Genomic DNA, 11517 nt, shown 5'->3' on the forward strand with positions numbered 1-11517 from the left:
ACATATACCCTGCGTCAAAAATACGGTATTACACAATAATACACACAGTTAACAAAAAGTTTAGAAAAGGATAGTTCAGTTATTCTTGATCTGAAAAACTAATTTTAGAATAGGCACTCACTAATTTTGTCACATGTCTTTAAGTGCTTATTGCACAGGATATTCAATACTCTTTATAGTACAGCCTGTTCATATTACCTGGTTAATTAATTAATTTAGTTTTGCAAAAGGGTGTGAATCAGACATGCTGCTCCCATCTTGTAGAGTGAAAGTAGTGTTACCTTAATGTGGCGTACAGGCAGTGCTTTGTTGGATCTTTAGGCTAAACGAGATAGCATTTTATCACACCTAAATCAAATTGGTTAAATCTGATTAGTTTGACCACATTTATGCATGTAAACTGGATCTGTTTTAAGTCCAATGAATTTAAATGATCTAATTGCCTGACATCCATCAAACTCCATGATTTTTACTCCATGTAATATTTCCAAGCTGCCAAATTTGACTTTACAATAAAGCAAGGCAAAGGTGCAGAAGCTTTCTTTTAGCCAGCTGGCAACAGGTGGGGGTGGGGCTGAAATGGATCCCCCCTATGCTCCGTACAGTTGTATTCTGAAACGTGTAATCGATTCGACCTGAAGCAGAACGGCATGATGGAACATTATTGCGGTTTGGAAACGGCGTCTTCTTGTAGCGTTGATGCACACTGATACCCAAAGCCGGCTCACATCTTGGCAGCTTGTTTAGAAATCGTATCCTTTACCTCTGCAGGATTTTCATCCCATTACTTATTAATGCAGGACAGTGTGTAACCCACTTGTCAGATGGTTGGACACCGCCGGAGATGGAATTACTTGTGCTGTTTTTCTGCTGGGTAGTGAATGCTTGGTAATGGAGCCACAGAGGTGGCGTTCTTCAAAATGCACGCGAAGAGGAGCCGTGGATTAAAACTGACCTTAATCTCCCTCTTGCCAGCAATGCAGAACTGAAAAATGAAAAAATGGAAATTAAAAAATATTTGAATGGTGGTGGAGCCGTAAAAACTATGTAGAGGTTTGTGATTTTAATTCGAATGGGAGTTTTCCCTCCGATTATTATCTTGTTTAAAATTAAGTGGGGCTAACTTGTTAAAATTAAGTGGGGCTAACTTGCAGAGCATCACCCCGATTAGCTTTTCACACTTCTCTTTAAATTACTCTTGTACTTTTGTTTTTGCCCCTTACTTTAGAGCAGAAATTAGAAGTGCTGCTGAGGCACTCTGGCAGGATTTTTAACGAGCTGAAAACCCATCGGCTCGTTTACGGGTCGTGGCTTCACATTGCTAATGTGTTAATGCGAGGCTTGTTTTGGGTTCGGAGAGTTGGAAAGTGACAGAATCCCTCCTCCTCTCCATCGCGCCACAATTAAATTGGCGGGTGGAGGAGGGAGAGGGGATCCTCAGCTCCAGCCTGTCTGTCTCTCCATCACACCCTAAAGGCCCAGGCAGGTATATATTTAGAGTGCAGTCGTCACACTGAACCCTCTAAATGTTGGGAGCGCTTCTCCTTTGCAAAGGTTCAATTAACTGTGTGAGAATCAGTGATGCTGCTGGGCTGCCGTTCCCTCTGTTTTTTTTGGGGGAGAAGAGTCTCGTCCTTCTCATCTTAATTCACGTCCTTCAGATGAAAAGCGGCTCTGACCCACCCCTCTCCTCTTTTTATCTGTTGTCTCTTGTAGCCTTTCATATCCCCTCATGTTTCTTTCATATTAACATCTCTCTCATGTCTCTTTTATTTTGTTTTTACATGAAAGGCACAAGTGTTCTCGAGGTGAATATGAAGCCCTATTTGAATGAAACCAGAGTTATGATGATGATGGGGGTGCCGCCGAGTGTCCACAGATGTTTACCCTAAACAGGAGAACGCATTAGGCTGATTTATGCTGGTCTCGTTCGCCTCCTCAAAAAGTAGAGCGACGTGTCAGATCGTCAACCGGCGACTTGTCGAGTAACCCAGATGTTTAGATTAAAAAAGTCACTGTTTTTCTTTTTCTGGGTCGGCATAACGCTTGCAATGTTTTGCATCCCTCCGAATCCATGGAAAGCAAAAATGTAGCAAAGAATTCACTTGATTGCAATGAAACTTAAACATTTTCTGGCAGATTTCAGTCTGTGTGATCGCCTCTGAGTTCTTGTCAGGAAGAATGGGCCAAAATTTCACCAAATTAATTATGGGAAGGTTAAGGGAGGTATCTAAAAATATTATTGCTTAAAAGGACCATTCTAGCAAATTTGTCAGCTTCTGAATTGAGGTTAAAATATATATTTTTGATAAATCACTTGCTGGCATCTAGCAAATGAAAAATTTCCTAGTCCTAACTAACCTAAGACAGAAAAACAACAGTTTTTAGTGCATATAAACATGTCATCTAATTTCAGGTGTTCCACTTAGGGGGAAAAAAAAAACATTTAAGGGAATGTGTAGGAGCGCTAAAAGTGATACAAATCAGAATGTAACTGATTCTAGTTCCTTTTTATTTAAATTTTGGTCTTTCGAAAAGCCTTAGTGAACCACATTTTTGCAGTGAAAGAGCGGTTCTGTGTTTTGCTACACCCTGTCCTACCTGCTCTCCCGATGTAATTACATTACCCTGCTTATCCAGTCTCAAACTAACTCTACTTAGCACTTTGATTTGATTACTTCTGGACAAATGCAGCCGCAATTAAATCATTTTTGCCCACATACTACATGTTCTTATCCGTTAGCGCGGGGCTCTTTGCGTGGGCGATGTCTAATAAGTCGATAAATCAAAAGGACGAGCTGTGATGGCGAGCCCGGATAAACGGATTGAGCGTCGTCGTGGATGGGGCAGAATTAGAATGCTGCGGCCTGCTGCCTCCCGTCTAGTCAGGTTTGATTAATGGACTAGTTTTGAAGGGCAAGGGCAAATGAAGGCTTTTAGCATGGCATTAGAAAAAAACACAAAAAAAACAATAACAGACCGGCATGAGAAAGCCAAATAATCTGTATGCTTGTATAAGCTCGTGGTTTTTAATCCCTTGAACTCCATTGTGTGGTTTAAAAATGTCATAAATAGGATGGGAATAGTCTTTAAAGTAATGACTGATTGTCTTGATGTCTCTGTTTAGGCAAAAAATTTTCATAAACTTATTGCCATATCTCCTCCCCTGCTTGTCCCATCCTTTCATCCCTCCCTCCTTCCTGTTCAGGATGGCTCACGTGCCGGTCGGGAGAAAAAGAAGACTGTGTCCTTCAGCAGCAGCCTGGCGGAGAAGAAGATCAGCAGCGCTGCCGGGTGTATCCACTCCATGGTGCGTCTGCAGCTGTGTGACCTTCCGAAAAAAAATAAAAAAATAAACAAGAGTTACACGACTGTACATGAAATATTTAATGTTTCACACACGCATCAAGGGCTTTCTGTTTTGTCAAACACCCGACAGAGCTTGTCAACAGAGTTTGGGAGCTCATGTGAGTGACGGTCGCTTTCATGTCCCGTCTTCCAGGTCGAAGGCAGCGAGCTGAAAAAAATCCGCCCCAACTCTCGTGTATATCAGCGTTACTACCTTCTGGACGCGGGCCTGCAGGCTCTGTTCTGGGAGCCGTCCAAGAAGGAGTCGGACAAAGCGCGGATCTTTCTCGACTCGATACGCGAGGTGAGTTTGTTTTGCTCAGAGTGCAGCAACAGATCATCGGACCATCAGAGCAGCCCTCCCTGGCCTTTCCTTTATACGTGACCTTTGAGTGTTTTTCAAGCTTCAGAGATATTTACAACCTTTTTGAGGGCAGCAGTTATTTTGGTTTATATGGCGTCTGACGTGAGGTTTTATGAATCACAAATTCCAGGTCCGGACAGGTCGTAACACGGAAACCTTCCGCACCAGTGGAGTTTATGAGCAAATTTCGGAGGACTGTGCATTTTCCATCATCTACGGAGAGATGTACGAGAGCTTGGACCTGGTGGCCAACTCTGCTGAAGTGGCGAACATTTGGGTGACTGGTCTAAGGTAAGGCAAGACGTACAACTAAAAGCAGATTTGGCACTTAAACTGTACAAAACTCATCGATAAACTTACTATGTAAGCCTCAAGGTCTGTGAGACATACAGTGGACTTTGAAGGTTCTGAAATGAAAAAAGTCATTTCAGAACCTTCAATGTATCAAATAGTTTAGAATTCCAAAGGGAAAGTTTGGCACAAAACCACCACTGAGCATCTCCAGAAAAATGCCACAACCACAACGAAATATGGCCGTGAATGCATCATGCTCTGGGATTATTTTCAGATGGAACAAGGCTTTTAGTCGAGGTGGTTAAAATCGGGAACTAAATGCAACTAAATGAGTCATTTTTGACCCAAAATCTTCAGGTGATTGGACAAATGTCGGAACGTCGGAGGAACTGTATCTTTCGAGAAATCAGAAAGTAGTCTGCAGAAAGGACAAAAGACAATCTACAGTGGATGAACAGTCTCTGAAGGTTGTGTCTCATCGAGTAAACTATATCAGAAATGAGTTTTAAAAAAAAAAAAAGTCATTAGAGAACCGACTCAAGATATGTGCATACTGCTGCATGTTCTAGGGTTTGGCTTGCTTTTTCCAGTGGGTCAAATCAGGAGTTTTGGTGGGTTACTCTACTGGCCTATTCGTCTGAATTTTGCCTGTTTTAAAAGCCACTGCCATTGATCAAGATTGGCATTCAAGCAAATTCTCAGCCACGCGTCTCTTGGAAAGTTGTGGGTGGGGGGAAATCGTTTGTTTTCCTGAAAACAAAGTAATGTGTCCTGTTAGATAATCGGCGCTCTTCCATCTCTTATCTGCTTCTAGGTATCTGATGCAGTACGGCAGACACGCCCTCGACATACTGGCCAACAGTCAGGACAGCCTTCGCCTTCACTGGCTGGAGCAGTTGTTTTCCTCTGCCGCCGATCAAAATAAACAGGAAGTCATCGAGGAGGGGATTCCCTTGCAGTCGGCTGTTAAGTTGGTACAAAGCGTGAATCCTGGAGTGAGCAGCGGTAAAGTGGAGCACAGGTTTAAGGAGATCCAGAGACTCCGGGAGAAGACGGGCGCTCTTACGTCATGCAATGAATCGGGCTCTAAAGACCACGCCGAAAACGAAAAGCCATCGGCGAGAAAGGAGCAAGTGACCAAGCAGGAGTTCATTGAGGTCTTCCATGACTTTTGCACCCGTCCAGAGATCTACTTTCTGCTGGTGCAGTTCTCCAGCAACAAAGAGTACCTGGATGCAAAGGACCTGATGAGGTTCATAGAAGCTGAGCAGGGCGTGGCACAAGTGGGTAGCATGAAACGATGCATAAATTCAGAAAACAGGTCAAATGTAAAAATGTTCCTTTTTCTTGGATGACAAGCTCTTGGTCTAAGACTTTTATTCCTCCTTGTAGTCTGTAATTTCTCCATTTATTTCTCGGTCTTAATTTTTTTCTCCATCCAGGTGAGTGAGGAAATGAGTCTGCAACTCATCCAGGCCCACGAGCCGTCAGAAGAGGGTCGGCAGCAGGGACACCTGTCACTGGACGGCTTCACCAGCTACCTCACTTCGTCAGAGTGCCACCTGTTCGACCGGGAGCATGACACCATTTGTCAAGACATGTCCCAGCCTTTGTCTCACTACTACATCAACTCCTCCCACAACACCTACCTCATCGAGGACCAGTTTCGAGGTCCCTCCGATAAATCCGGTTACATCCGTGCCCTGAAGATGGGCTGCCGCTGTGTGGAGGTGGACGTTTGGGACGGCCCCGACGGGGAGCCGGTGGTGTGCACGGGTCACAGCCTTTCCCGTCCACTGGCTCTGCATTCTGTGTTGGAGGCAATTGCAAAGTTTGCGTTTGTGGCGTCGGAGTACCCGTTAATTCTCTGTGTTGAAAATCACTGTTCGCTGCAACAGCAAAAAGTTTTGCTGCAGCATCTCACAAGGATATTGGGGGATAAACTGTATAGAGATCTACCAGCTGAAGGGGCTTTGTACCTACCGTCGCCAGAGGAACTAAGACATCGAATCCTGCTGAAGGGTAAAAAGCTCGGGCCAGATTCAGATGGGGAGGTGAGCGAGGAAGATGAAGGAGCAGAAATGAGCCAAAGGATAAAAGTGGTAAATGCTGGCGGAACCGAGAAGGACGTTGTGCAAAAAAGTGTCTCTCTCACATCTGTCCCTCAGTCCAACATGCCTCATCCTTCCCCCAAACGTTTCCAGCTGTTGCGGGAACTGTCCGACTTGGTAACTCTGTGTCATTCAGTTGGCTTTAAAGACTTTAAAACTTCCTCTAAGGCTCAAAAGCCTTGGGAACTGTGCTCTTTCCACGAGTCCCTGGCTTTGCGTCTGGCTGGCGACAGCCCTGGGGACTTCGTCAATCACAACAAGCATTTCTTGTCTCGAGTCTACCCCAATCCCATGCGCATTGACTCGAGCAATATGAATCCCCAGGACCTGTGGAAGTGCGGCTGTCAGATTGTGTCAATGAATTTTCAGACGGCAGGACTGATGATGGACCTGAACACGGCCTGGTTCCGGCAGAACGGGAGCTGCGGTTACGTGCTGCGTCCGGCCATCATGCGGCAGGAAGTGTCTTACTTCAGCGCTGACACCAAAGACACTGTACCGGGCGTGTCGCCACAGCTGCTGCATGTAAAGGTAGAGCATAAATCATTAAATAATAAATTATTATTATGTGCTAGAAATGATTGAGATCCTAGCATCCAGTTTCAAAACGTTGGCAAATTTGTTGATCAAACTATATTAAAAGTAACAAATATTAGGGAACTTGAATAAGAGCTAGAGTGTGCTTGACAGTCAAAGTATGAACTTTACAGACTGTATCAATTTCAGTTGCATTATTATAACATTGTATGTTTGTAATGGATAACAGTGTTAACTTTCTGGAAATTACAGGGGAATTTCCTGAAACTTACAGATTACTTTTCAGAAATGCTTATGCTTACTTACAGGGTACTTTTCTCTACTTTTATGAGGTAGTTTTTCATAAGTTATTTGTACGTTTGGACACCTGTCTTTTTAAAGTAACCTCAAAGTTCAGGTGTGTGCAAAAACACAAGCCGCTTTGTCCTCTAAACTAATAAGTTACAGGAAAGTAACGTGCACATTCCTGATGCTACCATGTTACGAGTTACCTAATAAAACAATTAAAGTGAACGGTAAGTTATAGAAACTATTCCCAAAATTCTGGAAAGCACCACAGAGAATTTGAGTCGCTTGATGATGCAACTTAATTTCCAAAAGTATCATTTCAAGTTCAAGGAGCGTTACCTGTAAGCTCTGGAAAGACTCACTGGAGTTCAGAAAATGGTCACTTTGTAAATCATCTCATATTACAGCTTGATGTTTAGAAATGATGACTGTAATTTCCAAAACGCTTATCTAATTAAAAGTAAACCTAAAATGTCAGATGGTAATAATTTAAGGAGAAATTACCAAGTTAAAAGTCAGTTCTTCTCTTTGCCAACCCTGTCAAAAGTTACTAGTCAGTTCCAGGATTGTAATTGTAATCTTCTAGTTCTAGAAAGTCCCATGTTACAACTCACCTCGTTGTAGGTAAAGAATGGGCTGCGTATGTGTTGCTACCATGTGGGCACTAAAAATGATTGGTGTTTTTCTTCCAGGTGATCAGTGGCCAGAATCTGCCCAAACCAAAAGGTTCTGGGGCCAAAGGGGACGTTGTAGACCCATACGTGTACGTGGAGATCCATGGCATCCCAGCCGACTGCAGCGAGCGCCGCACCAGGACAGTGAGGCAGAACGGGGACAACCCCATCTTTGACGAGAGCTTCGAGTTCCAGATCAACTTGCCAGAGCTTGCCATGGTTCGTTTTGTGGTGTTGGACGATGACTTCATTGGGGATGAATTCATAGGTCAGTGTGCTGGGTCTATTATTGGAAAAGGAAATCTCTTAATTGTTCATATCCGTACAGCAAACAAAGAGGGGGGTTTTTTGTGAGAGATGTGATCTAGTACAAAAAGGTTTTATTAGTGCACATAAAACAGGATGTGATGCAACCAGATGTGGAAATACCTGTTTCCGGTGGCAGTACTGTGGGAAATGTTGTTGTTGTTGTGTAGATGTCACAACCACAATACGTCCAACATGCTATGTGAACAGAAAGAAACATTCAGGTTAGCAATGACCAGCTTTTGCTTTGTAATGACCAGCTTTTGCTTTGTGACGCTGCAATTAAAGTAGTTCTCAACCACTGCAGGCCAGTATACTATACCACTGGAGTGCCTCCAACCTGGCTACCGACACGTGCCCCTCCAGTCCCTCACTGGGGAGGACCTTCCACACGCCAAGTTGTTTGTACATGTGGCCCTCACAAACCGGAGAGGAGGTGGAAAACCTTACAAAAGAGGCCTCTCGGTACGAAAGACTCGAAAAGGGAGGGAGTACACAGCTCTGAGGGACTTGGGAGTTCGGACCGTCGACGAGGTTTTCAAGATGGCCGCCCCCCTTCTGAGAGAAGCGGCAGACTTGAGGGGTAACATGCAGGTGAGGAAACAATTCGTGGAATATGTGCTTCAATGTAAGGCTTAGATAAAACATCTCAACAAATGTACAGACTGCTTGTTATCTGTAGAGCGGTATTTCTGACACAATGGTGTTGAAGATATGTTTCAGATTAATAGAAAAAAAAAAAAAAGAGAACAAAGGTCGGCTGATAGCAGAGGAGTCCTAAAGACTGGTGTGACTGGATTCCAAAAAGGTTTTATTTAGGAAATCTTCAATATCAATCTTCATCTCGCATCTTTCAGTTTTGTGGAAAGCAGCAAGCAGTGGAAGCTTTTCAGCAAAATCTATGTGCAGAAAGCCGTGTAGATAACGTGAACTATCCCACCCTTTTTACTTCTACTCAACAAAGCAAGTTAATATCATTTTAAGACTTGGTCATAGATGGATTTGAAAATAATAAGAAAGTGGAACAAACTACAGGAAGAGGCTTTAAATACCAGAGGCCCCTGAGTCCAATTTCAATTCAGATGAACTGGAAGGGCCTCACTTGGAAGATTTCCTGTCCATGTGACTCTGCTAATCAAGTCACCTCTGCTCACTTTTTTTTTTTAATCAAAGCTTAACCACTTATAATTTAAGCAGAGTCTGACAATGGCATAATTTGCAGTGAAATTAGATTACGTCTTTTTGCCAAATCAAACACTAGGCAACATCAGCATTGGCGTCAACACCACCCGAAAGCAAAACGTGGAACGTAATGACCTCGTGTGTCCCTGTAGAAGATTTACACCAGTCAGGCTTTTAATGGCCGACACAGATTCCCGGTCTGTCTTTAGGTTTTTCAGATTTTCTTTCTGAAGACTGTAAAACTTACAAACTAATTCGAGTAAGTGTTCTCTTAAATCAGCCATGAAATGTGGCAAACATTAACCGATGTGTTACAGATCACCATCGGTCAGAGCCGACGAAGGTCAAAGTGGCCAGTTGTTAGTTCTGCGCCATTTAAAGCGAAGCCACAGTTTGTCCACTGCGAACCAGTCGGTTTCTTTAATCTTGCCTTTAGCTTCGGCTTTACTCCACCATTAATCACTTCAATACACTCATAAACACATACAGTTCAGTTTGGTAATTATTCAGCAGAATCAATATTCACTCCAGTGTGAAATATTATTCAATATTCCTTTTCAAAACGTACTTCATGAGCCAGTCAGTCAGTCGGTTTGGTCTGTAAGTGCCTGTATTAATTATGCCAATTAAACTGTCACTAATACGAGATTGCCGGCGTTCACGCCGTTCGGTTTCTTTCGAACCTTCGCAACACTGCTGCGGCAGGAGAATAAATGATTTCTGAAAGGAAAGACAAACTGCTTTGTGGAGAAAATAAATCAAGTCGGTAACGGGAAGGAGGGGAAAAAAAATCTCACAATTATCCCGGGTTTATTTGTTTTGATACTTTCTACAAATTATGTTGAGTTTCTGTCAGCCCACAGAAATACAACTGAAACCAGATGTTTACGTGTGAAACGCATCACACACTTGTGATATTTATATCAGGCTAAAAATGTCTTTCTTTTTTTTTTTCCTTTTTTTTTAGATCAAATAGGATACAAAATTATTTATATTTTCTAAATACTTAAATAATACGAGTTTTTTGTTGTTGTTTTTTTCACAGAACTCCGTTGCAGTATTCAGGGAGCTGTGTGGGGTGTCGGCTGTGGCCAACCTCATGCAGTGTGTGCTGGCCCTGGGCTCCAGAGTGTCGGGCCCAGAGGGGACCCCGTTACTGCTGTTTGACCTGAGAGATGGCTACCCCACGCTGGAGCCCCAGGGGCCCCTGCCGGACGTCCTGCGCCGAGTCGTCTCTACGTACGATACGGTGAGGAAAGAATGAAACTTGGAAAACGTGTGATCAGAAATGAAAGGGGGAAAAAAAACAAATGACAAGAAATGGCATGCGAGTCGCATCCCTCCCCTCTGACTCTTTGACCCGACAATCAAACGCTTCCTTTTTGAGGCAGCTAGCTTCGAAGTACAAAGTGAGCTTTCATTGTCGCGTCGCAGACAACACCCACCACCCTCCGTTTGTCTTCAGCTTGCCGGNCCAAGTGCAGCAGACATGGGGTCAGCAGGACATATACCCTGTGTCAAAAATACGGTATTACACAATAATACACACAGTTAACAAAAAGTTTAGAAAAGGATAGTTCAGTTATTCTTGATCTGAAAAACTAATTTTAGAATAGGCACTCACTAATTTTGTCACATGTCTTTAAGTGCTTATTGCACAGGATATTCAATACTCTTTATAGTACAGCCTGTTCATATTACCTGGTTAATTAATTAATTTAGTTTTGCAAAAGGGTGTGAATCAGACATGCTGCTCCCAACTTGCCAGCTCTAGAGTGAAAGTAGTGTTACCTTAATGTGGCGTACAGGCAGTGCTTTGTTGGATCTTTTAAGCTGAACGAGATAGCATTTTATCACACCTAAATCAAATTGGTTAAATCTGATTAGTTTGACCACATTTATGCATGTAAACTGGATCTGTTTTAAGTCCAATGAATTTAAATAATCTAATTGCCTGACATCCATCAAACTCCATGATTTTTACTCCATGTAATATTTCCAAGCTGCCAAATTTGACTTTACAATAAAGCAAGGCAAAGGTGCAGAAGCTTTCTTTTAGCCAGCTGGCAACAGGTGGGGGTGGGGCTGAAATGGATCCCCCCTATGCTCCGTACAGTTGTATTCTGAAACGTGTAATCGATTCGACCTGAAGCAGAACGGCATGATGGAACATTATTGCGGTTTGGAAACGGCGTCTTCTTGTAGCGTTGATGCACACTGATACCCAAAGCCGGCTCACATCTTGGCAGCTTGTTTAGAAATCGTATCCTTTACCTCTGCAGGATTTCCATCCTATTACTTATTAATGCAGGACAGTGTGTAACCCACTTGTCAGATGGTTGGACACCGCCGGAGATGGAATTACTTGTGCTGTTTTTCTGCTGGGTAGTGAATGCTTGGTAATGGAGCCACA

General features: G+C 43.2%; 1 protein-coding gene across 1 annotated transcript in view; it reads left to right on the forward strand.

The window, feature by feature from the left end:
* Positions 1–10383, forward strand: part of LOC103145286 (inactive phospholipase C-like protein 2) — a 28243-nt gene extending 17860 nt beyond the window's left edge. Inside the window, exons 2-9 of the mRNA XM_007562657.2 lie at positions 3209–3310; positions 3503–3652; positions 3843–4003; positions 4821–5289; positions 5449–6648; positions 7635–7884; positions 8230–8516; positions 10150–10383. Coding sequence (XP_007562719.1) covers positions 3209–3310; positions 3503–3652; positions 3843–4003; positions 4821–5289; positions 5449–6648; positions 7635–7884; positions 8230–8516; positions 10150–10368 — 2838 coding nt within the window. The 3' untranslated portion in view covers positions 10369–10383. The remainder of the gene's footprint in view (positions 1–3208; positions 3311–3502; positions 3653–3842; positions 4004–4820; positions 5290–5448; positions 6649–7634; positions 7885–8229; positions 8517–10149) is intronic.
* Positions 10384–11517: the final 1134 nt, after the last annotated feature.

This window comes from Poecilia formosa, unplaced genomic scaffold, assembly GCF_000485575.1.
Source record: "Poecilia formosa unplaced genomic scaffold, Poecilia_formosa-5.1.2 Scaffold139, whole genome shotgun sequence".
Lineage (NCBI taxonomy): Eukaryota > Metazoa > Chordata > Actinopteri > Cyprinodontiformes > Poeciliidae > Poecilia > Poecilia formosa.